This window comes from Leopardus geoffroyi, chromosome D4 (assembly GCF_018350155.1).
Source record: "Leopardus geoffroyi isolate Oge1 chromosome D4, O.geoffroyi_Oge1_pat1.0, whole genome shotgun sequence".
In the NCBI taxonomy this organism is placed as follows: Eukaryota; Metazoa; Chordata; class Mammalia; order Carnivora; family Felidae; genus Leopardus; species Leopardus geoffroyi.
The window spans coordinates 62,326,470-62,352,820 of NC_059342.1; the positions used below are offsets into that span (position 1 = coordinate 62,326,470).

Sequence of the window (26,351 nt, forward strand, 5' to 3'; positions counted from 1 at the left end):
AAAGGTAACTTAGGAGGAAGGTTTTTTGTTTCATTTTGTTTTGTTTTGTTTTTCATCAACCTCCACATGACACGTAAATGCTTATTTGGATTTTTCTTCTCTTACAAAGTAGTTCATTTGGAGAATAATATGTTTGTATGTTTGAATGGATTTTAGTGTGAGATCCTTTTTCCTATAAAGGTGCCACCCTTTTATTACCTAATAATTAAGTCGCCCTTTTTTTTTTTTTTAATACAAGTGAATTTGTACTTTCAGCATAGTTTATCAGACACTATTAATGAACCACTATTCAGACAGCAAGGCTGCAGTACACGGGACCCTGATTACAGGAATTAAAGTACTGTGTATTGGCTGACTGCTGCTCCCCAGCAGGACTGCTCACTCATAATTCCTTTGCATCTAGTCTCAGCAGGAGAAGATTGACAGCATTGAAGACCATGTCAACAGAGCTGCTGTGAATGTTGAAGAGGGAACCAAAAACTTGGGGAAGGTAAGATTCTGCTCCTGCTGACAAATCAATGGTACTCTGGCTCCCAGGAATCTCCAGTATTAACCCAATTGATCTGCTCTCTTTAATGTGGAGGGAACCAGCAATTAAGGAAATAAGGAACAAATGACACATAGGTAGTGCAAGAAATCAATGACTGTTGTAATATTTTACTCTCAAGATTCATTCTGTCGGGAGAGAAATTTTTCAGAGAATAAACCAAAGCCCCACTAGAAGGCATTTTGGTGTTATAAGGGCATATTTGCAGAAGTGCAGGGAATGAAGTAGAGGGTTGCCAGAATCTGGTAGGGGCAAAAGTGTAAGGATGTGACCGTATGGGTAGAATGGGACCATCTGTTTTCCATAGAATATTGCTTTTAACCCCAGGTATACAGCATGGAATAATCTCTGTGCAGCATAAAAGCTTTGGGGGTATCTATAGCAGCTGAAACTGTTGAAATAAGCCTGCTAGATAGTTAGTGGATTGATTGTTTTGCAAGTAAAATCAATTTGTAGCAGTCCACTTTTTGTAGCTCATCTCTCTGAGTTCTGAGATCAGGAGCAATTGTAGTACCTGTGGAATACTTCCCCCCACTCCCCAATCTCTAGGGTTAATTATGTACCAGGAGTTAAAGAGGCATTGCCAGGAGTAATGAGAGGAAAATGCACATCACCACAGGCAGATATTCTCAACTCAATTTCTAAATTGAATTTTTTTTTTTTTTTTTTTTTTTTTTTTACAGGCTGCAAAATACAAGCTGGCAGCTCTGCCTGTGGCAGGTGCACTCATCGGAGGAGTGGTGGGGGGTCCGATTGGCCTCCTTGCAGGCTTCAAAGTGGCAGGAATTGCAGCTGCACTTGGTGGTGGGGTGTTGGGCTTCACAGGTGGAAAACTGATACAAAGAAAGAAACAGAAAATGATGGAGAAGCTCACTTCCAGCTGTCCAGATCTCCCCAGCCAAACTGACAAAAAATGCAGTTAAAACCCAACTTCAGTCTTATTGGCGCCAACATGTCTATCCTAATGAGGACCTTTGCTGCTGTTGGACACTCAGTCAGTTTTGGAACATGATTATATCAAGATAGTGGCTGTAGATGTTCAAGTGGGATTGAACTGTGATAAGTGGATATATTTTGTTGTTTGCTGGAGTGTTAATGGAGATGTTAGAGATTGAGGAGCCTGGGATGAGGGTGTGTAGTGTTGTCGGGTAAAGTTTAAAGACTGCCAAGGAGCAGATTTTCTGCCTGGAAATGTGAAAATTGAGCTTACAACTCTGATAAGGACTTGAGATGTATGGACATGATGGGTTATGGAAGACTAGTTTATTCTATAACCCTGACTTGGAGACCCTAAGGTTAAGTATCTTATAAATATGTTTGTTTATCTCCCAAACATAGGAGATTATTTGGCCCATTAACAAAGAAAAGAATGGGGAGTTTAGGAGCCTTTCTTATCAAATAAGGAAGTCGGGATCTCACGAGGGGGAACAGGTGAGCTACATGGTGGAGTCCATTTGGTGAACCTTATTGCAGTTTGGTCACCTGTATTTTCTGGTGACGGACACTAATAGTGTCAGAAAATGGAAAGAGAGGTGCAATTTCTCTTTCAGGTAACTTAATTTGTGACACTGGCTTCTTCTCTGAACTCTTCTTTCTGTCTCTCTTTAAATAAAGAACACAGAATCTCAAGTGGTAGGAGACTATTAAGCCAGTCACTGAGCTTGCTCTGTCAGTCTCTTAACACCTCAAAGATCCAGTGGCCTCTGCCTTCCCTCCCTTGTAATTTTGAACAGTTCTTTGACTTGTGGGGTGAATTCTACCCATGTGTAATGAGGACTTTTCTCATAATCTGCTTTCTTGTACTGTCTCCCATCTCTGTTTCCTTCCAATCATCCTTACTTGTAACCTCTAGGTGAAAGAGAGAAAAAAAGGGAAGAGAAATCTCCAAATATTTCCAACATTGTTAGAGTTTGAGGTAAAAAAAAAAAAAAAAAAAAAAAAAATCAGAAGGTAGGGGGACACCAGATCATTTCTTAGGGACGTCTTACAATTTCAAGAGACTGATGTCCCTGCCACACAGGGACTCTCTGACCCTAAGTCTTTCTAGCTGGCCCTTGGAGGAGGGCTTTCTACCTCACTTCTGTTACTGCCATCCTTTTCCCCAGGCTCTGCTGTCTCCTGTGCTTTCCTTTACTTTTCACAGCTGCTATTTCTTCCCAAGAATGGCGTTCTTGCCTGCCTTTTCTCACATTCAAGATGATAGACAAAGCCTGGTGCCAAGACTCAGTCCTCACGAAGGATTTGTGGTGCTAATCCCAAAAGAGCAAGCATGGCCCAGCCTAACCTAGTGTCTGTCTTATCAAATAGCAAAGAGATTTTAAAATTGGGAGAAAAGAATTCAAAATCACAGGTAGCCTCATTCTGCACCCCCAACTCATTTAAATAGGAAAGAACTTCCTTTTGCCTTAATTTTTACTGTTTTCTGAGAGCAGAGGAATGGGCACCTATACCACCAAATGTGTGAGCTCGGGAACCAGATTCCTCAGGTGGTTGAATGGTTTATCACTTCTCTCTTGTTGAGTTTACTCTTAATAATTTTTATTAATTCTACCTTTCACTTCTTTGTCTAATCTAAACAGACCTTTCTCTCTCCCACTTTCTTGACGGTCACTAATGAATCTTTTTTTTTCCCTTTTATTTAAATGCAAGTTAGTTAACATATAGTGTAATAATGGTTCAGTAGAATTAGTGATTCATCACTTTACATCTCACTCACCAATGAATTCTAATGAAGAGAAAGCACCATTTCTTACTGTCATTCAACAACTGGAAAATATCAAGTATTGCTAACTGTTGACTTGTATCTTTAGTATAATGCCAAGAAGGAAATGCTTTGAATAAGTGTTGGATTCTAATCCAGTATTTGATATTGGATTCCTGTAAGGTTGGGATATTTGGAACTCCACCTTTTTAAATATTTTCTGATCCTCGCTGTCCCTTTAACAGAGGGTATTCAAACCAGAAGGAGGATCAGAATCACCCAGGGTCCTTGTTTAAAACAAGATTGCTAAACTTCAGTCCCATAGGTACTTCTAATAATGGCCAATCTGGCCTGGCCAGCCAAAATTACAAATTTAAGGTAGAGTTACATCAAGATTGAGCTGTATCATTGAGTTCTGTAATTTCTAGTATTCTGCCCTTCATTTTGGCCCAGTCTTCATCTCGACATATTACTCCCACTCTGCCAACCCGCACTTGGCTATGTGTTTTAAGCCCACCTGCTGAACAGCACCAGGGACTAGTTTTACACTGGAGCTGGAGGAGGAAGGAGGCCTGTAACTGAAGCTCACATTTCGTCTGGGGATCTCATTTATACTCCCACTGCATGTTCCCATATAGGCCTTTGGTTTTCAGTAGTCGTCAGGATCGGAATATTACTCTAGCAGTCTTCATGTTCAGGCAAGTTACAGCCCTTTTAAAAAGTTTTACAATTTAAAATTATTTAGAAATTGTATCTAATTTCCCCATAATAGAACTTAATAGCTAACTTTTTGTAGAAATTTTTTGGAAGTGTTTAATCAACCTATAAAGTGTTTAGAGGTATAAATTAGACAATATGACACAGAAACCAATCTTAAACTGAATTTAATGCCCTACAGTATCAGATTAAGTTCATCTTCTCTGTGATTCATGTCTTATTTTTACTAGATCACATTAGAAGATAAGGGGCACTTAAAGTTCTTAAAATTTACAGAGGTACCAACTTCCAGTTATAAAATAAAGAAGTCACGGGTGAAAAGTACAGAATGGGGGTGGGGAGAATGTACTGAGGCTCATTTGGATAAAGGCAGTGCTCCTAAAGACTGTTTTTCCTGAAGACTTCTGTGATGTAATAATTTGAGAATTTCTCTGTAGAGCAGAGACTTTGAAACTTTTTGGTTGTAACTCACAGTAAAAAATGCATTTATATCAAAACTCAGCATATGCATAATGGAACGACATTATGTGTAGGGTACTCTGATGCTTTTTATTATTTCAGTCTTTAAAATATGCTGGTTGCAACCTACCAAATTGATTTCATAATCTACCAATGGATTGTGACCCTTAGTTTGAAAAGAAGAAAACACCTAATGGAGGAACTGATATTTATTGAATATCTTTTGTTTTCCAGGCACTTCACTAGGCATTTTACAGGTAAGGACACTGAGTCTTAGAGATGTTACATGATTTGTAGGGGGGTATTCAGCTGTAAAAAGTTGAAGCCAGGATGTTCACTAGGTCTCTTGAACTACAAAAATTTCTATTACTCTCCTACTATGCTACTTCTGTATATAAAATTGAGGTGGGCCATTCGTCCTGCTTCAGCCAAACCCAATTTATTCTGTAAGGCAGGCTTGCTGTGAATTTACATATGCCATTCGTTTGCAGTGGGTTTTTTTTTTTTTCCTAATCTTTTGTCACAAAGTGTCCCACATCCTCAGAGTTTTCAATAGTGGCTGATGCAGAAGTACCCAGTGCCGAATTTGGTCCTTAGACTATGAAATTAAAAATGTTTCCATTCCACCTGCACATCCTACAAATTTTCTTGTATTCCATGGGTTAGAGCCATCTCTTAAGCAGTGCTTTTTGATATTAACAATGAACTCTACTGCAAAATCTATCATAACTCATAGAATCAAATGATTACTCTCCTTTAAAATGGTACCCTTGGGGGGCGCCTGGGTGGCGCAGTCGGTTAAGCGTCCGACTTCAGCCAGGTCACGATCTCGCGGTCCGTGAGTTTGAGCCCCGCGTCAGGCTCTGGGCTGATGGCTCAGAGCCTGGAGCCTGTTTCTGATTCTGTGTCTCCCTCTCTCTCTGCCCCTCTCCCGTTCATGCTCTGTCTCTCTCTGTCCCAAAAATAAATAAACGTTGAAAAAAAAAAAAAATTTTAAAATGGTACCCTTGGGAGGCCACGCACTTACTGTAGTGACACTAGTATTACTTAGAACATTTTTGAAACTTTTCTTTTGAAATCATCTCCAAAGACATTTTATCAAACACATAGAAAAGCCACCTCGGTGTTTATTAGTCACAAATTACACTCCCTTGTCCTTATGACCTTTCCTCTCTCCCTTTCTCAGTTTTGCTTTTCTTCTACTGGCTTAGCTCTCCTACCCACCTATTCTGGAGCTAGTAACCTAAGGATGCCCAGAAAGGGGGTGTGCTGGCCAGAGTTCCTGGAGCAAGAACTTTTAGTTTATATTGATGCTGAATGCTGCAAAGGGAGAATCCTATGAGTCCAAAAACCTTTCTCTGTGGGCTGCCTGCCTGCCTGTAAGTGTCCTACGTAGTTTGCACAGGAGTAAGGACTGAATACTGGTAATATCAATCACAGGAAGTTGAGGAAGCCTGAAATATACATAAATCATGTATAACATTTTCCTCCAGTGAAAAACAGAAACCAAACCAACCTATGCTTTGTGTTAACTTAAAACTGAAAGGTCTTTCTCAGGGCCCCCTTTGCCCTTCATTGCTGCCACTTGAAATCTGGGAGGAAGAATGATGAAAAGCTTGGGAAAAGGGTTCTCCTGTGAAATGGACATGTTTTTCTCCTGTAATCAAGCATAACATGGCTTTGGCTCTCAGGTACTTATGAATGTTAGACAATGTTCGTAAGTAGTCAGAGGACTCATAAAAGGTAGTAAAGCTTCCCCAGTAGCCTAAGATAATGTAAACAATTGAGGTTCTGTTTGTGTTTTTAAACAACACTTCGTTTTGTTTCTAGCAAGTGGTTCTCACTATTTATATTCATTAATTTGACACCATTTTACAGAGAAACTTCTTGGGTATTATAAACAATCAGTGGCAAAATGTCCATATGTTATCCACATTGCCACCCTCGAAGAAATTATTTATTTTTGGGGATAAAAAATATTTATGTGCAAATTTAACAAAAGAAATAAATTGAATAAAAATGTAAAAAGGTGTCAGAGGCAAATGATTTACCCAAGATCAAAGCTAGTTAGCACCACAGCTAGAATTATAACCAAGGTCTAAGAAAAAAAATCCTCAAAGTAATTTAACTGAGGTTTTGTTATGTCATATTAAGTTGCCTGCTGAGGCTTATGGACTTTCAGACCAGCTTTAACATTCCAAATCAGGCAATAGCAATAGTGAAAAGGAAATTGGGTGGGGAATCAGGAGATCAGAGGCTAGTTTTGGCTTTGTCTCTTGCATAGTAAGCTTTTTCTCAGGGGTGCCTGCCTTCTCCTGCTCCAGCCAGGGATTCGCCAACCATAAACCTTAGGGGTTAGTAACTTGACTCTCTGCATTCTTTATATATAGCCACTTACTGAGTCTTGTCAATTCTACTTTGAATGTTAGTTGCATCTACTTATAAATATATTCATGGTCATCTATTTGTAAAAAACTGTATTTCCATACACCCCCTACCTCATTTTCCCCAACTTTAAGCCATTCCTCACATCACTGCCACAAGAGTGAGAACTAGGTCCGTCTTCCATTTTTCTGCTGATTGTCAGTGGCTCCACTGAATACTTGATAAAGTTCAGACCCCTTAGGTTGGCATTCACAGCTTGCCATATTTCCGGCCCCAGCTTTATCTCTTCAAACTCAACTACTCCCCATCTGACAGTGCCACTGAGAATCAGACATTCCACAAAAATGATTTTAAAGTTTTTCTGTGAAGTTACAAACTGGCAATAAACTGTTTACATTTGTCCAGACGGAAATAATTTCTGTAATACTACATTTTACAGAACTAGTTAACCCAAAAGTTGTTTCTTAAGGAAAACCTTTTGTCCCCCCAGAAGGAATTATATTCAGTTTCTTAACCTCCAAAACAATGTCAGTCCTGTTGCCTGTGTATGTCATAGCCAAAGTGGGGGGGTTTTCTTCAGCAACATAGATACTCCAGGCTTGAATGGACCATTGTCCAGCTCCTTTGAGAAACTTGACTAATAAATATTTGAGAAAAACAACTCAAGAGTACATGTTATTCATACATTTCTCAAGTACTTGAGATTTTCTTGTATTATGGTTAATCATTAAAAAGATGTTTACCTGGGTTTTATTAAATCTCCTAAACATAGTTTCCATTTTATTGTTAAACCCTTGATGTTAGCAAGGGTCAGCACAAGAAAAGGCCCAATGGTGAGAATTTCTACAAATTCTGTAAAGCTTACTGAATTCATTATGTTGTTGAGTGGTGCTTGTATAAGGAAACATGCAATAAAATTCATTCAACAAAGATTGGACTGAATGCCTGTTATGTGTTGAGTACCAGGGCCATATATAGAAAAATATTAGACCTGTAGAATCTACCCTTGTAAACCATTCTGGCTAATGAATTCAGATACATAAAGCAAGAAGTCACAGTAACACATGGTAAGTACCTTAAAAGAGGAATGAACAAAGTTAAGATGGAGTGATTTGCTCTGCCTGGAAACAGGAAAGGCTTGGTGGGACATGTGTTACCTGAACAGTACCTGCGGGAAAGATATGCCTAACTGAAGACAGAGTTGTGGCCTTTGAAGTGGCAGAGGAATTGCATGTACGTAAGGCTGAAAACATGAAAGAGCATAGTGTGCTTACAGAAAACCAAGGAGTTAAATGTGAGCGATGAAGCTGGTAGGATGGAAATACAGAGAGAGTGGTATTATATGTGTTTTTAACTTAATAATTCTTTGTTTAAAGGAATCAATGGGTTGCCTTGATTCAGATCAAGACTGTTACAACCCTCAGAGTTCCTCGTTTTGCCTTCCTGGCCAGTGAAGTTGGTAATAAACCTCACCTTTGCCAGGGTTCTCAGTGTATGCAGCCTATTTGCTTTTCTTTCCCACATGCAAGAAGTGATTTGTGCTTTCTTGCCTCTCTGCTGTGAGATCCCCTGCTTCATATTGAATGCCTGCTTTCTTCCTGTCCTGCTATTCATTCCATAAATATTTATTGAAAACCCACGGAGAAATAGTCACGAAATTTACCTTTGACTGTCCAAGACTTTCAAGGTCCAGTTTTCCATCTCTATTTCTTGATCACTGCAGTTCATTGGCTCCCACTTTCACTTGGGGCTAATTCTGCGATGTTCTACAACTTCATAGTTGTAAACATCTATTGTCCATGGTTGTTGGATCTCCCCAGCTAGACTGTAAGCTGCTTTCAGGGCAGGGACTTTATCACCTACTTCTTGGAGTATTTCATGGCATGAAATACAGTGATGAGAAGGAAGAAATGATACACACACACACACCAGTAGTGACTTCCAGATGACAAATGATGGGCTCATAGTACGTGTGCTGCTCCATCTTTCAGGGATATGTATGGAAATGTGAAAAAGCCTTCTAAGACCTTTCAAACCTTTGCTCAGTACCACTTTTGTATATTAACATAGGAATGAGGGATGCAACAGAAGAAATCTGGAAAATACCTCCAGCACGTGGGAGCCATGAACTGAAAATTTCAGAATTTGGAGGTAAAGGTGTTTCTATTTTTCTAATTAAAAGTCACGACTTAGGATATAGGACCTGAATCACTGAAGAAATGGTGTAGAAAAGTTGGGTTTATCTTCTTTCTTACCGTAGGATTGATGGGGTCAGAATAGTAGGCACCCAAGAAGGATTTATAATCTGATGGCCTAGTATTGAGACAAAGTAGAAGCAAGATTTTAATTGCTGTGAGGCAGAGATTGGAATTCAAAAAGGGCAGAACTGAAAAGAGGTAGGCATGTGACAGGATTTTGACCAAGGTCTCTAATACCCAAGTTCTTGTACTTTACCCACCAAACAGCCTCTCAGTGAGTTGATAGGGAAGAAAAGGAATAAAGTGCTTGGCACTTACTAATTCCCCATGGACATTAATTCCCTTTCTTTCCTCCCTAGGTTTTATTGTTCATAACAGTGGCCTGTTATTTGGGTTAGAGTGAAGGTCAACAACTTGGGACTTCTTTAGCCTTCCCTTCTTGAATCTCCCCTTCCCTGTTGATACCTTGCCTATCCTACAGGGTGGTCATGAAGATTAAAAGTATTAGTACATCTTAAGTGCCTAGAATGGAGCTTGGCTCATCATAACTGCACAAATGTAAGTGGCAAGTGTTAATTGTAATTGTTATTTTTAACCAAAGTTTAAAGGAACAGCACATGAATGAAAAAGTATCATGGACCTGTAAGAATAGTGTTAGGGAGCCACCTAAAATGAGTGGAAACTTGATGGAAATACCAGGAATTCTTAAAAGGACTTTCTAAAAAAAGAATATGGTGTGGGCACCTGGGTGGCTCAGTCAGTTGGTTAAGCGTCTGACTTCGGTTCAGGTCATGATCTCACGGTTTATGAGTTGGAGCCTTGCATCAGGCTCTGTGCTGACAGCTCAGAGCCTGGAGCCTGCTTCAGATTCTGTGTCTCCCTCTCTCTCTGCCCCTCCCCTGCTCTCACTCTCTCTCTCAAAAATAAATACTAAAAAAAAAAAAAAAAAGAATGTGGCATAATGATGACAGGTGACTGGTTGGGAATAAATCTTTTTCATCTCTGATAAGAATGATATCCAAACATGATACGGTGATGATACATCCCAGTTTACCTGGGACAGTCTTGATTTGCATCTGTTGTCGTGGTGAAATTATTACTAGTCCTTCCTTTCACTCTCACATGTCCTGGTTTGGATGATAAACTTACATGGTCACCCTATTAATAAAGGCAATGAAAGTAAGTGCAAGGTTATTCCCTCCCTCCCCCTCAAAAAAAAAAAAAAAAAAACTGTTTTAAAATAATTTGTTGTTTCTAGGCTTAGATTTTAAAAAACATCCTCCTGAGGTTTGTGGGAACTGTGGATGTGATTATAAAGTACTACCAGTAATCTTGGGGGAACCAGAAAATAGAAAAGGTGCCAGAACACTGAACTCAGGCAAAATTCTAAAATTTAAGAGGTAAAGTTCTATTTCAGAAGCCACAGACCAGGTAATTTACTTTATAATCTAGAAAAATTCTGAAATAGACTGTTAAGCAGTGTGTTAAATCAGAAAGTCATGCTCATTATTGAAGATAGGAAGAATTGATAAGTCAGAATAAATGCCCTGTTCTATTTCCCTCTCTGTGTGACAGCTAGGGATGCCCTCTTGGGCAGTGGTTACGGCAAGAAAACAGTCATAGTACCAGGCTTCCAAGACTGATCTGATCCTCCCTATGGCATGTGCAACTTTATACATGGCATCAAGAGTGGCCATACAGCTTCCTATCACCCACCCCAGTAAGTAATATGAGACACAGCACAAGATAGGCAAGTACATGGTCTTTTACCTGAGTGGCCCAGACCTGGGAAACAACAGGTTAGCAATACCTAGCAATGCTTTGCTATTACAGTAAGATATTAATAGAGAAAAAGGACAGCTTCTATTAATTCTCTTGGCAGAGTCCATTCTAGTTATGATGTTTTCTTGTCCTTTGTTCATTTATTATGGAATTTGGCTTTTTTTTTTTTTTTTTCATCATAGAATTACTGATCTTACAGTGCTCCAGGTTGCTGGGAATACAAAGACATGAGTTCCTACCTTCATGGCATTCACATGGTGATAAGACAAAGGGATACATGTACTTCCAACAGTGTGTACTAGACTGGGTATTCTAAAATACATAAACAAAGGTTTGTGGGACCACAGTGGGTGAGAACTGTCCTGGGCATTGGAGGATGCATAGAAAGAATTTATTAGGCAAGGTAGGGGGGAGGAGGAGAGAAGAGGACATTTTAGAAAAGCAATTTGTAAGCTGTGCTTTTCCTCTTCCTCTCCAAAGCCTAAGGGCAGGCGAGTCCTCCCCAGTGTGCTCTGTGAGAGGGAGCTTTTGACACTTCAACTAAAGGCCAGGCTTGAGCTGTCAGCATATGGATTCATGTATCTTCTCATTCTGATTCAAGTACAATTAAGTAACCTAAAAAATAACATTAAAACTGGAAAAGCTTGTTACTGGTCATCTGGATTCAGAGTAAAATGTTCACACTATGATATTTATGACAAATTGAATTAGTAAGAAGTCTAAAATATAGAAATATTTTATAAATATAGTTTTATTACTTGGAAATACATACAAAAATTCAAACACAGCTAAAAAACAGTGGCCAAGCAGAGGTCCTATCCAACCTGTTTTAATGAACACATAAAACAGTTGTCATCAGCATAAAACAATTTAAGTTCTGAAACAACTTACTGTCTTCAGAGTCTGTAAATATTGAGTTTAAAAATTGACTACTGTTTTCTTATCACCTATTTAAATCTTTTCTCCAAATATAGACTATTTAAACATTTGTTTGGTTCAGTGAGATGTTTTATTTAGAAAAATAGCTAAAGCCATTTAACTACAATTATTTTGAAAACTGTAATACTATTCATTTCCAGTCTTCTGTCACCTATACATTCTGCATGATTTCTCAAAAATCTCCAGTAGTTGCTAAAAGAAAGCACTTGTAACTTCCAGCAGCTCTTTGGGACACTGAAGTTTGGTCTTAAGAGCCCTGACATTTTTTAGTTAAGGTGGCAAGATTGTTTTTATTTCTCATTTTTGCTTTTTTGTTTATGTCATTTTAGTTTGGCCCCGCTAGCCTATATCTCATCAGAGAAAAAATAGTGAGTTATTCTGCTTTTCTTGATTATTAATCCATTAAACTCATCTATTCTTTTTGCCCCCAGGTTTTTCTCTTTTTTTTTAATGGCTTCTTGGCAACTTTAGCACTTTCTGCAAATTTAAGCTCATCCTGAGATTTAATATTTCAAAACACTTTTATATTTCACTCTTTTTGGCCTCTATCATGCCAGTTTTTCCTTCTTTTGTATGTGACCTTTGGCAACTTCATCCTGGAGCTCTAGGAGATGCTTAGATGCCTATTCTCTATCTTCCTCTCTACGTTCATTTAACTATTTAAAAAATGTTTAGAATTTCCTCTAAAGGAAGTTTTCATCCTTTTATGGTCCCCCTCAGTACTAGACCAATTTTTGAAAAACTTGAAAAGGTAGCAGGTTGACAAGAAGGGACTGCTTCTAGTTTTCTGGTTTTGCGATTCAGCCGTTCTTTAGTCTTGGATCCTCCCCCCACCCTTCCCCAGCTGAGGAGCCTCAGGCCCAAAGTCGATTCGATAAATGTAATATCCTCTGACGCAGAGTTCAGATGGGAAGATGGGTAAGTTGTGAGTTCTAGATTCCTGCAAGTTCTCTCTGTACATCCAGCTGGTGACAAATCCCTGTGGAATCTACATGTTTGCCATCTATTGGATCTGTTCCTATCTCTGCCATCACTCTTAGTTCAGGCTATTCTCTCTCCTGCGGTGGCCCATTTTATTGTATCTAGACCTGCAGCCACAGTATTCCCTCTCAAACTTGAATATGAGCATACTTCTGGCTTAAAATTTGTTAGTGCATCTCTACTGCCCATAAGATCTAGTACAAACCCTTTAGCTTGGCATTCAAGGCCCCGCACAATCAGCTCCCATTCTTGAACTTCCTTTCTCATTTTCTTAGCCGCAGCACTCCCCCCTTCCCCACCCCATGCACTAGCCCTATGGCAAAAACTTATTTTCCCTAATGCATTTTGGTGTTTTGCATTTTTTTTTTCCTTTTAAATAAAATTGGGCACCAAGTCCTGATGAATGTTCAGCCCTTAAGGGGTACAAAACTTATCCAACATCACTTTGCATCTCCCTCATTCAATAGACATTTGAGTCCCAATACGCATAAAAGGTAAATAATGCAGCCTCAAATCTTTTTTAACAGCCATTCAGTTATATTCGATCACATTGAACATGTGTTCCTTGAGGCCTTTCTCCTAAGAACTACTCTCAAGTCAGCTCTCTGCAATCCAATATTTGAGTGTTATCTTTTATTTACAATATTTTTAAAGCTAATTACCGGATTATAAATTTATTCCAGTTAGCTGCATATGCTGCTTTCAGTGTTGTGTGCTGCCTTGTTGAATGTTTATGAATTTTCATTCTCACTGCCTTAGATTTGGTCTGTTCTCTGACCTGAAGGCTACAAATTTGATTTCAAAGGTACTGATTAAAAGCAAGGAATTGAACAGAACTAAGACCCGACCTTGAGGAAGCTCTGTCCTGCTTTTCTAGTTAACAACCTGGTAAGATATACTAAACATGCCCCTTATCAGCTTATTAACGTTTACTATTCTGAATGAAATGATGGATAAGTCATGCATAACTAGGAATTCTAGGCTTTTTTAAAATAACAATCATTAAATATGCATTATAAATATTCACTTTATTTTAAAAGAACTGGAAGATGTTACATATATTACACACTACATATAATGGCACATGTCAGCCTTGTAAGCTTAAAAATAATCTTTCCCCAAACTGGGATTGACTAGACTCCAAGTATAAAATGACTGTTGGCCTATAGCACCAACCCAGGCCAAGAGGAAAGCCAATTTTGAACCTGTCTGTCCTCTGGCATTGGGCTTCCTGATATGACACTGAGGGGCCTCTCCCTCTGGTTTTGTTCCCTAGCAGTATTGAGGCCTGGCACAGGGACCCATTTGACTATATACACTGCAGGCCTGGGAAATCAGGGAATCTAGAGTGGGGAGGTCCTCTAACGATTTTACAATGGAAAAAATTAAAAACATATGTGCCTTATTGTCTTTGTTTTTGATCTATACATCCAGAACAAGACTCTACAAGATAGAAGGTGGTTAGAATTATTGAAGTACAATTTCTCTGCTGGTTTTTGTCATTGGAAATGAACATGTCACGATAGGAGGAGCCTTAAAAGGGATCTGGTTCAACAGTGGTAACCTGCCTGCTCCACTAGTAGCTCAGATTTAGGTAGAATTCAAAGTTTTAAATGCCATCCACATGCCATTTTGTTAGACAAACACACAGAAATTTAATAACACTTTTCATTTTCTTTTTCTTAATTTGTAAGGACAGTTCCTGCCAAATGTTCTGGCTTATGGCTCTCCTCCTCTTCATAGTATGTTTAAGTTACATATTAAGAATCCAAAAAATACCACTATGGAATTTTCATAAGCAATATCCGACCAATCAGTAAAACGCAGTACACAGTGTGAAAATTTTCATTTATTCCCTTCCCCGTATCCAGAATATAGACCCTCTTAGCTTTGAGAAATGTGATAATGAAATACCAACAGAACTGATCATATGTAAAGAAAAGCACATACCACACAGGAAACATCCCTAAGTCCTGCCTAACCTAGTAGTGCGAGTTCACGGTATGTTTCTGGCGATGTCATCTTTCACTTGATTTATAAAAATTTTACAGGACAGATTTAAAGCAAAGATAGGCCTCTGGTTTTTATTTTTATTATTATTTTTTTATCCCTAACAGATTTTTAAAAAGAGGCTATATTAAATGACAATGCCTTTTGAGTCAGGGGAGAAAAAAAAATTAAAAACCCAAAACTTCTTTCAGTTTATTCAAAATAAAAATACACATAGAATTATGAAAATATAGGTTTACTATTTCCACCACGTAAGTTGATGCTGCTGTTTGAAAGGCTTGCAAATCGTTTTTCAAGTTTTTAAAGCTCATCTCGATCCCTCAATAAAGTATACCTATATTCGCTGGGTGCTAATTTCTGGAAGGAGCTCTCAGGTGGACTGCTTGCTACATCTTGGACTTGCTACAAGAGAAAGAATAAAACATTTTATAGCAATATATTTTATGGAATTACACTATTTTAATAAGAGTAGATGAATGGTAGTTGTTTTATAATTATTTGCTCAATAATCACTATGTACAAAAGACCAGAGTTAAGCTTGAAATCTTACTTTCCCCATTTCAAATGCCCTTACTCATCAGATTCCCCAGGGCAAGGGTGCCACACAACCCTTAACTGTGGACCTGTTGACAGTTCTTGGAGTGTACTGGAAGGAAACACAATACCTGCCACCTAGGGGCTTTCCTAGAATATTCTGGAGAGGCCACACAGCTGTGACTATGTCCCAAACCCCTCTGTCCTACAAATGACCACTAAGAGGATTAAAGGCACCCACTCTGTTCATAGAGCTTTTAACAATTACCTGGATGCCAGAAATTAGGTGACATAAGAAGGAAAATGCTCCATACTTGTGCACCAACAGTAGACAAAAATGCACAGTGGAACTGTGTGACTTCTAAGAATTTCAGATATCTAAGACTATCCTTTATCTCCACATTATGAGCTCCTCAAGAACAAACATGTAGTCCTTGTTTTAATATCCCCTGTAGTTAACAGAGGCACATAATGCCTGTGTTACACGCTCTGGATACGGACTCATTCTCATTAAATTGGGAAAGCAACATCTGCAAAGTTCCCATTTTATTTTGTCATGTTCCCCTTCTCCAATACCTTTTTTATTTATATTTTTACTGAGATATGTTTGGTTTAAGCCATACTTATATTACTATAAAATGTAGGTTCACTGTCTAATGGAGAAGTATACAATAATGGTAAGTAACATCTTTTCCTAATCTGATAAAATATTAAGCAGGCTTACTTTCCTGAGGAAAATAATTGCCTTTGGGTTATTGCCAAGAAACCATTTGCTTCTACAGTTGTTTAATTATCAAAATAAAATCTGACCTCAGACTTCAAGGAAAAAGCATATCATTGGATTCTTACAGGGAACTCTTGACACTGAACGTAATTTGACTCTTTAAGAAAAATTGACTTAGCTTTTATTTTTCTATGTGGAGGCTCCTTGGGCAAAATAGTGAAGTTCTGGGCATATGAAATGTGAGTTTTGTTATGTATCATAGTGGTAATAGACATGATATAAATCAATAATGAATCAAAAATGCAATTTTAGGGGTGCTTAACAAAGCAGAAACATAGAAATAGTCAAATTTTCACAATAAAAAGCAAATAAAAAACTTTCATAAATAGCTGTGAAGCATTCTAAATCTCACATGAAAAGCTGCATTAAACCTTAAGTTTTGAGCAATTATGAATACTATATTGGTGAGGGTGCTTAGGATGGTTTAGCAACAATACCAAATCATTATTTTCTTTGTATTGTGGTCAATCTCCTGGCCACAGAGGAAGACTTAACCAGTTAATGGAATCCACTGATTTCTTCACTGATCCACCTACTTCCAATTCTTACCTCCAACTTCTGTATTTGAAGCCAACTGTATTTAACCCTTTTACTCCTATTCCATAAAGGAGGTACTCTAGACCACTTTATCAAGAAATTATGTACCATTCTTGCAACTTTTTTTTTTTAAGTTTTTTAAGTTGTTTTTTTTTAAATATATGAAATTTATTGTCAAATTGGTTTCCAGTGCTCATCCCAAAAGATGCCCTCTTCAATACCCATCACCCACCCTCCCCTCCCTCCCACCCCCCATCAGCCCTTAGTTTGTTCTCAATTTTTAAGAGTCTCTTATGCTTTGGCTCTCTCCCACTGTAACCTCTCTTTTTTTTTGTTTCCTTCCCCTCCCCCATGGGTTCCTGTTAAGTTTCTCAGGATCCACATAAGAGTGAAACCATATGGTATCTGTCTTTCTCTGTATGGCTTATTTCACTTAGCATAACACTCTCCAGTTCCGTCCACGTTGCAACTTTTCTGAAGTTTCACAATTTTAAAAATTAATTTTGAAAGGAATATAATTTATATATTATCTACAGTCTGTTCAGAATTTCTTTATAAAGATTTTCAGAAGCACACACTCAAGCCTGTGCAAGAGGGTTAGTTCCTCTTCAAGCCTAACTGAAAAAGAAAAAAAGAGTTCCCACTGAGAAACAATAGTCCTACCTGTCCTGGGGCAATATCGGTTGGATCTGGACCATGATGGAATTCTCTGTGCAATTTTCCAGAATGTAAGTCAAATACAAACTGCTTGAGTTTTCCAGGAATTCTAAAACCAAAGTAAAATAAAAATTCAGCTTAAACTGTTAAAATGGACTTACCTATATTTTACCAACTTCCCCGTTTTTTATTTAAATTTTACCTACAACCCCATCATTTTACCATAACTATCAGAAGCCAGGTATACTGCAAACATTTTTATACAGTGTAATCATGAAATATGGATACTCTGTTTTGTGTTCTAATTCTTGTACTTGTTTCACAGAAATTTTCCGATGCTTATTTTAACAGATGCATTAGTCTATCAAGATGCTGTCCTAAAACTTACTTAACCATCCCTTATTGTTGGACATTTATATATTTTCCTTAATCTATATAACTAAAAAAGCTCATGTTCTGCAGAATCACTAAAAATAACAAGTCTTAAGGGAAAAATAGTGTTAGGTGGTAACCACTTACAACTACGTAGTTTTGTATTGGGGCGCCTGGGTGGCTCAGTTAGTTAAGTGTCTGACTCTTGATTTCGGTTCAGGTCATGATCTCATAGTGGTGACATAGAGGCTGGCATTATTGGACTGGGCATGGAGCCTCCTTACGCTTAGGATGCTCTCTCTCCCTCCCTCTGCCCCTTCCCGTCCCCTGCCCAATCCAGAGAGTATGCTCTCCCTCAAAAAGAAAAAAGAAAATTACTAGCACTGTTCAGCCTCTATCACTGTGTCGGCCAGGTGGATCCTCTGTAGCTTTAACCTGGAACTTATAAGTCCTTTTTTGAGATATTAACTGAGTCCTTGAAGGCATTCACTGCCAGTAGAACCAACTTTATCAAAATAATCTAAATCAGGGTATAGTTTTTTCGAGTTTTTTCTTCCTTAAGCACAAAGGAAAATTTCACAACTTCTTCAACCACACCAGCAGCTTCACTGGATAGCTTAACATTGTGAAAAGCAAAGTACTTCTCAAGGTCATAAAACTGTCCCCTCTCCTCTTTTTGGGTTGGGCGGACGTCTTTGTATACCACTAAAACATTATATTTAGTGGTAAAAAAAATAAAAAAAATAAAACTTTGATGGCTTCAAAACATTCTGAGGAAAATAATGTGAACACAACTTACTTATATTAACATCCTTTTCCTAATTACCAGTCACGTTATAAGCAAATTTGCAGTACAAAAACATGCATTGTAGCAAAACAGATTACAAGGCTAAGCAGATTCATGTATCCACCTTTTTCCTGTTTTTAAAAAATTTTTAAGAGACACGGAGACAGCGTGGAGAGGGGGAGAGGGGAGGTGAGAAGGGGGGGAGAGAGAATCCCAAGCAGGCCCTGCACTGTTGGCACAGAGCCTGATGTGGGGCTTGAACTCATGAAACCACAAGATCATGACCTAAGCCGAAACCGAGAGTCAGAGGCTTAACCGATTGAGCCATCCAGGCGCCCCTACCCTTTTCCTTTGTAATTATTTCCTTGGGTTGTAGCAAATAAAGCAGGAATACAGATCTTCCTTGACTTACAAGGGGGATACAGCACAATAAACCTATCCTAAATTGAAAAATCCTAAATGGAGAACACATTTAATATACCCAGCCTACCTTAAATGTGTTTAGAACACTTAAATTACCCTACTTGAGCAAAATCATCTAACACAAAGCCTGTTTTGTACCAAAGTATTTAAATCTCATATAACTTATTGAATTCTATACTGAAAGTGATAAACAATGGTTGTATGGGTACAGAATGTAAGTGTGTCAGTTGTTGACATCTGGGATCATGAGGCTTACTGGGAGGTGTAGCTCACTGCTGATCGCCAGCACCGTAAGAGTATCTGAGTGCAGATCACTGGCCTGAGAAAAGACCAAATTCAAAGTACACTTTCTACTTAATGTATTGATTTTGCACCACCATAACGCAAAAAACCAAGTCAAACCATCATAAGTTGAGGACAATCTGTTGAGTTAATAAGAACTTTTGATAAAGTGTAGGCAAATTATACCTACAAAACATCAATTTTTGCTACTTGCCTGTTTTTTGAAGGCTTGCCAATGTGTTTTTTTTATTAAAATTTGTTTTGCTACTTTGACAAATAAAAGACACCTGCATTTTAATTTCTATTTTTTCAGAAATTAAGCATTTTCCTTGTTTTCATTAATATTTCTCCTTATATGAATTGTCAGTCTTTTACTGAAATATTGGTGTTTTAAAAATTCATTACATATTTTAAACAGAAACCTTTCTTCATATCCCTTACAAGAATTGCAATGTAGGTCCATAAACACTTTACTTCAGTAGAATTGACTCAATTTTTTGGTGGCCAAGAATAGCTGCTAGTTTCTTTTTATCCTCTCCCGAGGTCCTGCAAGTGTTGTTTCTTCCCTTCAATAACTCCCACTGAGATGTACCAACCAATAACTTCATTGTACACCCATTTTGGCTCCCCACTGGCTCCAATGCAACAGAGACCAGCAGGTGTCAAATGCACAGTTTACAAATACAAATGACTGTCAGGTAGCTGTATTGACAGAATGCCTCTGAAAGGTTCTCTGGTGCTGAAGAAATTGCACAGGCGCTAAAGATAAACACTGAGAGGAGATCAATTTAAATTTAATATGACATCATCTACTATGCTGTCATGCAGAGCAAAGTGCTAAAATATATCCATTCAAATCAAAGAATCACAAATGGTCTCTAATGTTTAAGACAAAACCCCGTTAAGTTTGTTATTTTATAAAGTCCAAAGATGATCGCAACCAATACAATGTGACTAGCTTCTGCTCGTCAAAAAATAATTTATAATTAAATCTTAAATATAACAAATTCATAGAGAACACTCAAAACAGATTTTTTCCTAACTTGATTCCCCTTGTCAACAGATGAGAGAAAGAATTGTGAGCAAAAGGCAAAGACAAGGGAGATACAATGAACCTGAACTGATGTGGGAGGAAAAAAAGATTACAAAAGAGCTCTTATCTAGCTTGTGGCTAGAAACTATCCATCATTATTAAGTAAGAAACACTGAATCAACAGTATATTGTCAAGAAAACAGACAACTTGGTTATGTGCTAAAAAGGAAAATAAACGGATTCTTGCCATAATAAATTCAATTATATTTTCACACTTTAGGGTACCGTTTTTCTAATTAGAACACCTAAGTGTTTCTCTCCCACCTTCCAAACAGTTTTGTTTGTTTTCAATTTTTATTTTTAGGTGATGCAAAATTTAGAAACTGGGAAATGCACAAATGGTAAGTATCACTAAATGAACTTTGACATATGTATCACAGTGAGAAGCATTTTTATTTTTTTAAAACCTTACATACAGTAGAATTCACTCTTCTAGGCTTACAGTTCTATGAGTTTTAACATATGCATATAGCATCTAGTTACTATCTCCACAAATAGGATACATAACAATTCCAACATGCTTTTTTTGGTCAGACCTTCCACTTCCCCCTAACTCCTGCCAACCACTGATCTGTTCTCTGTTCCTATAATTTGCCTTTTCTGAAATGTCTTGTACTTGGAATCATGCAGCATGTAACCATGAGACTGGCTTCTTTTATTTAGCTTACTTCTTTTGAGATTCCTCCATTGTGTTGCATGTATACAACTATTTGTTCCTTTATTGAATATCTACTCCAATGAGTGGATATACCATACTTAGTCTTCCTTTTACCCACTGAAGAGCATTTGGGTTCTTTCAAGATTTTGGTTATTCTGAACAATGCTACTACAAACATTTGTACACAGGTTTTTGTGTGAATGTGAGTTTGTTTCTCCAGGAAAAATACTGATATATTACATGCAAGGTGTAAAATGTTTACTTTTTTTTTTAAAAACTGCCTAATTGTCCAGTATTCTAACTGCAATGTGTAAGAGTTCGCTTGCTCTAGGGGCACCCGGGTGGCTCAGCTGGTTAAGTGTCCAATTCTAATTCTGGCTCTCAGGTCATGATCTTAAGGTTCATGAGATCGAGCCCTGCCTTGGGCTCTGCTCTCCCCAATCGTCGAGCCTGCTTGGGACCCACTGTCTCTCCCTCTCTCTCTGCAGCATCATCCCCCCACCTCGCATGCACTCTCTCTCTCAAAGTAAACATTTTTTTGAGTTCCACCTGCTCCATATCCTCACAAACATCTGGTATATCAGTATTTAAATTCAGCCATTCTAAAAAATGTGTCATAGGGTCTCAATGTGGTTTTAATTTCCAGTTCTCTAATGGATAATGGTGTTGAGCACCTCTTCATGTGCTTATTTGCCATTTGTTTACCTTCTTTACATTCAAACAATATCCTTTATGGAGCAAAAGTGTTTAATTTGATGAAAGCCTATTTATGAATTTTTTTTGGTGGGGGGCATGGTGCTTTGGGTGTACTAAGATCTCTTTATCTAACCTTAGGACAGAAAGAGTTTCTTCTACATTTACTTCTAAGAGTTCCATAGTTTTACCTTTCACATTCAGGTCTACAATCAATTCTGAGTTAATTTTTTTAAAGTTTATTATTTATTTTGAGAGAGAGAAAAAAAGAGAGAGAGGAGGGGCAGAGATAGAGAATCCCAAGCAGGCTTCATGCTGTCCGTGCAGAGCCTGATGCAGGGCTTGATCTCACCAATCATGAGATTATGACCTGAGCTGAAATCAAGAGGTGGACACTTAACTGACTGAACTACCCAGGTGTCCCTGAGTTAATTTTTTTATAGAAGTTATTTTTTTATGGTATGAAGATGTTCAGGTGGGACAGCACCATTTATTGAAAAGATTAGCCTTTCCACTAAATTATCTTTGCATCTTAAAAAAAATCACTGTGTGCCTATTTCTAGACTCTCCATTCTATTCTACAGCAATACATGCCTATTTTTTTCACCAATATGAGGCTGTTTTAAATATTTTAGCTATATAGTAATTAGGTCTCAAAGTTGGGTATTTTGAGTCCTTTAGCTTTGTTTCTTTTTGAATTTTGTTTCAGTTATTCTCATTTTAGCTTTCGATGTAAATTTTGGAATCAGCTACATCTATAAAAAAATCTAGTTAGATTTTGATTGAAATTGCATTAAATCCATAGGTCAATTTGAGGAGAATTCACATCTAAACAGTATTAAGTCTTCCAATCCACACAGTATTTCTTCATTTATTTTGGTCATCTTTGATTTTTTTTATCAGTGTTTTGTAGTTTTCAGCAAACAGATCCTACATATATTTTGCTAGGTGTATATTTAGGCAGTTTTTATTTTTTTTTGCTTTTGGAGCTATTATGAATGGTACTTTAAAACGTTTTGTGATTTCCTAATGTTCATTGTTAACATATACATAGAAATAAAAGTGATTTTTTAAAAGGTGACTTTGTGTCCTGCTGAAATCATTCATTAGTTCTAGGAGCTTTCTTGTACATATATTGGGCATTTCTACATAGGTAGATAATCATGTCATCTACGAAGAAAATTTCTTTCTAGTCCAAACATTTCATGTTTATTTTTTGGTATATGGAACTTGCTAGGACTTCTAGTACCATACTAAATACAACTGGTGAAAATGGACATCTTTATCAAAGACAATAAAATACTTCGGAATAAATTTAGCCAAGGAGGGAAAATATCTGTATACTGAAAACTATACAACACTGATGGAAGAAGACACAAATAAATGGAAAGATATCCTGAATTCATAGGTTGGAAGAATTAATATTGTTAAAATGTCCATACTATCTACAGAAATCTACATATTCAGTGGAATCCCTATCAAAATTCCAATGGCATTTTTCATAGAAACAGAAAAAACCCTAAAATTCATATGGAATCACAAAGGACCCTACATAGCCAAAGCAAAATCAATCTCAAGCAAGAAGAAAAAAGATGAAGGCATCACTGTGTTATTTAAAAAAAAAAAACAACACAATTTTAACATTTATTTTTAAGAGAGCACAACCAGGGGAGAGGGCAGATAGGGAGACCCAGGATCCAAAGCAGGCTCCAGGCTCTGAGGTGTCAGCACAGAGCCCAACATGGGGCTCAAACCCATGAACCGTGAGATTGTCACCTAAGCCAGAGGTGGAAGCTTAACCAACTGAGCCACCCATGCGTCCCAGGAGTTTTTTTAATTTTTCTTTTTTTTTTTACATTTATTTATTTTTGACAGAGAGAGAGCGAGAGAGAGCACACAAGTGGGGGAGGGGCAGAGAGAGAAGGAGACACAGAATCCGAAGCAGGCTCCAGGCTCCAAGCTGTCAGTACAGAGCCCGACATGGGGCTTGAACTCACAAACCCTGAGATCATGACCTGAGCTGAAGTCGGACGCTCAACCGACTGAGCCACCCAGGCGCCCCTCCAGGAATTTTTTTTTTAATGTTTATTATTTTTGAGAGAGAGAGAGAGAGTATGAGCAGGGGAGGGGGCAGAGAGAGAGGGAGATAAGGAATCTGAAGCAGGCTCTAGGCTCTGAGCTGTCAGCACAGAGCCCAACGAAGGGCTCAAACTCACAAACCATAAGATCATGACTTGAGCTGAAGTTGGATGCTTAACCGACTGAGCCACCCAGGCCCCTCACATTGTGTGATTTTAGAATATACTGCAAAGCTTTAGTAATCAAAACAGTATAGTACTGGTATAAAAAGACATAGACCAATGGATCATAATAGAGCACCCAGAAATAAATCCACACACTCACAGTCAACTGATGTTTGACAAAGGTACCAAGAATACACAATGCAGAAAGGATGGCCTTTTAAATGGTGCTGGGAAAATTGGATAGCCATTGGCAGAAAAATTAAATTGGATCATTATTTCACATCATATATAAATTCAACGCAAAATGGATTAAAAACTTAAATATAAGACCTGACAAACTGTAAAACTCCTAGAAGAAAACCTAGGAGAAAAGCTTCTTGATCTTGGTCTGGGCAGTAAATTTTTGGATATAATTCCAAAAGCACAGGCAACAAAAGCAAAGACAGACGAATGTGACTGCATCAAACTAAAAAGCTTGTGCACAGCAAAGGAAACAATCAAGAGTGAAGAGACAACCTACAAAATGGGTACGTAAACCGTAGATAAGGGATTAATATCCAAAAAATATAAGGAACTAAAACAATTCGAGAGCAAGAAAACAACCCGATTTTAAAAAGGGCAAAGGACTTGAAAAGACATTTCTGAAAAGAAAACATACACACAGCCAACAGGTACATGAAAAGATGCTCATATCACTAATCATCAGGAAAATGGAAATCAAAACCAGAATGTGCCATCGCCTCACACCTGTTAGAATGGCTTTTATCAAAAAGACAAAAAATAAGTGTTGGCAAGGATGTGGAGAAGAGGGAATCCTTCTCCCTGGGAATGTAAACTGGTATAGCCATTACAGAAAAAGATATGAAGGTTACCCAAAAAATTAAAACTAGAACTACTATATGACCCAACAATCCTGCTTATGGGTATTTACTCAAAGGAGATCAAAGCATTGTCTTGAATGGTTATCTGCACTCCCATGTTCAATGTAGCACTATTCTTAAAAGCCAAGATAGAGAAACAACCAGCATCCATCAGTTGATGAATGGATAAGGAAAATGTGTACACACACACACACACACACACACACACACACACAGGAATATTATTCAGCCTTAATAAAGAAGGAAATCCTGTCATTTACAACAACACTGATGAACCTGAAGGACATTATGCTAAGTGAAATAAGCCAGACACAGAAAGATAAACACTGCACGATCTCATTTATACGTAGAATCTAAAAAAGCAGAACTCATAGAAGCAGAGGGTAGACAGGTAGTTAAGAGGGACTGGAGCGGGACTGGGAGAGAACGGGGAAATGTTGGTCAAAGGATACAAAGTTTCAGCTACAGGAAAAGTATGTTCTAGAGATCAAATGTACAAAATGGTGACTATAGTTACTAATACTGTATTATATACTTGGAATTTTCTAAGTAAATCTTAATTGTTCTCAAAAAAAAAAGTATGTGAAGAAATGGATACATTAATTTGTTTGACTATGGTAGTTATTTCAGTGTATAAATATATCAAAATATCATGTTGCACACCTCAAATGTGAGCAATTTTTGTCCGCTATACCTTAATAAAGCTGAAAAAAAGGAGAGGGAAGACAAAAGAGAAGACAGACATAGAACCTGGGGTAGACGAGGAACCAATCTATGTGGTTTGAGCCAGATATCTGGGGAATGTGAACTAAGAGATATAAGGAGACCAGTCAGTTGATTAGAGTTATAAAGTCAGAGTTGAGGCCACATTTGTCATGATAAATCAGAACCACCTCCATGCAGAAGTCATGGCAGAGCAGAGGAAGAAGCCGGTATCCAGAGAGAAGGATGGAGCAGATGTGAAGGAGCAAGAGAAGCTTTTGGGCCCGAAGAAGGGCAGAGAGTAGCTGCACCTCCTACAGTTCTCATCCTTGTCCTTTTCCTGTAGTTTTTCAGCACAAGCCCCTTGTTTTGAGCTCCGTGGAGTGAGTTTCTGTTCCTTACAACGGCATGTCCTCTGACAGCAACAGAACTATCCAACAGACCTTTCTGTGAAAATGGAAAACGCTGTTATCTGTGCTGCCAAATACAGTAGCCACTACCCACATGTGGCCACCGAGCACTGAGAGCACCTAAGAAACGGACGTTTAAATTGTACATCATTTTAATTAAAACTTCAGTATTCATACATGGCTAGTAGCTGTCATATTAGCACAGCTTTACGATTATCACAAGGGGTCAAAGACAAGACGCACAATCAGTAAAAGCTAATGGAAGAGCCAGAAAAAAGAAGACCACAATGATGTCCTAGAACTCAAGTAGAGGGTGTTCGTCCTAAAGGACGAGTTTGGTAAAGCCCCGTTAGTAGCAGTGTGTTATGAATTTTGTCATGGGAAAACCTGGATTCAGACAGCGGGTTAAATCATGGAACAAGCCAAAGGCACACTAGCCATTAAAAGTAAAAGGAAAAAATTTAATCATACGGGAAGATGCTTACAATGTGTGGATAAATTAAAAAGAAAATTCATAAACTGGCATGGCCCTGATTACATTTATAACACACATGTGTGTCTAGATATCTGGCTTGT

The 26,351-nt window shown here is 38.0% G+C and overlaps 2 protein-coding genes and 1 long non-coding RNA gene across 4 annotated transcripts in view; 2 read left to right on the top strand and 1 right to left on the bottom strand.

The window, feature by feature from the left end:
- The window catches only part of STX17 (syntaxin 17), a 74,291-nt gene extending 66,552 nt beyond the window's left edge, over nt 1–7,739 (top strand). For both annotated transcript variants that reach the window (XM_045467794.1, XM_045467795.1), the window contains exons 7-8: nt 404–490; nt 1,231–7,739. In XM_045467794.1, the coding sequence (XP_045323750.1) occupies nt 404–490; nt 1,231–1,470 (327 nt within the window). In that variant the 3' untranslated portion in view covers nt 1,471–7,739. The remainder of the gene's footprint in view (nt 1–403; nt 491–1,230) is intronic.
- Nucleotides 7,740–8,967: 1,228 nt separating this feature from the next.
- On the top strand, nt 8,968–12,280 carry LOC123592583. Its single transcript, XR_006709846.1, has 2 exons — nt 8,968–9,565; nt 10,583–12,280. It is a non-coding gene; the product is annotated as an uncharacterized LOC123592583 (long non-coding RNA).
- A 1,438-nt stretch (nt 12,281–13,718) lies between these two features.
- Nucleotides 13,719–26,351, bottom strand: part of ERP44 (endoplasmic reticulum protein 44) — a 97,670-nt gene continuing 85,037 nt past the window's right edge. The window contains exons 11-12 of the mRNA XM_045467793.1: nt 17,238–17,340; nt 13,719–15,121 (exon numbers count right to left, since the gene is read on the bottom strand). Of these exons, the coding sequence (XP_045323749.1) occupies nt 15,020–15,121; nt 17,238–17,340 (205 nt within the window). The 3' untranslated portion in view covers nt 13,719–15,019. The remainder of the gene's footprint in view (nt 15,122–17,237; nt 17,341–26,351) is intronic.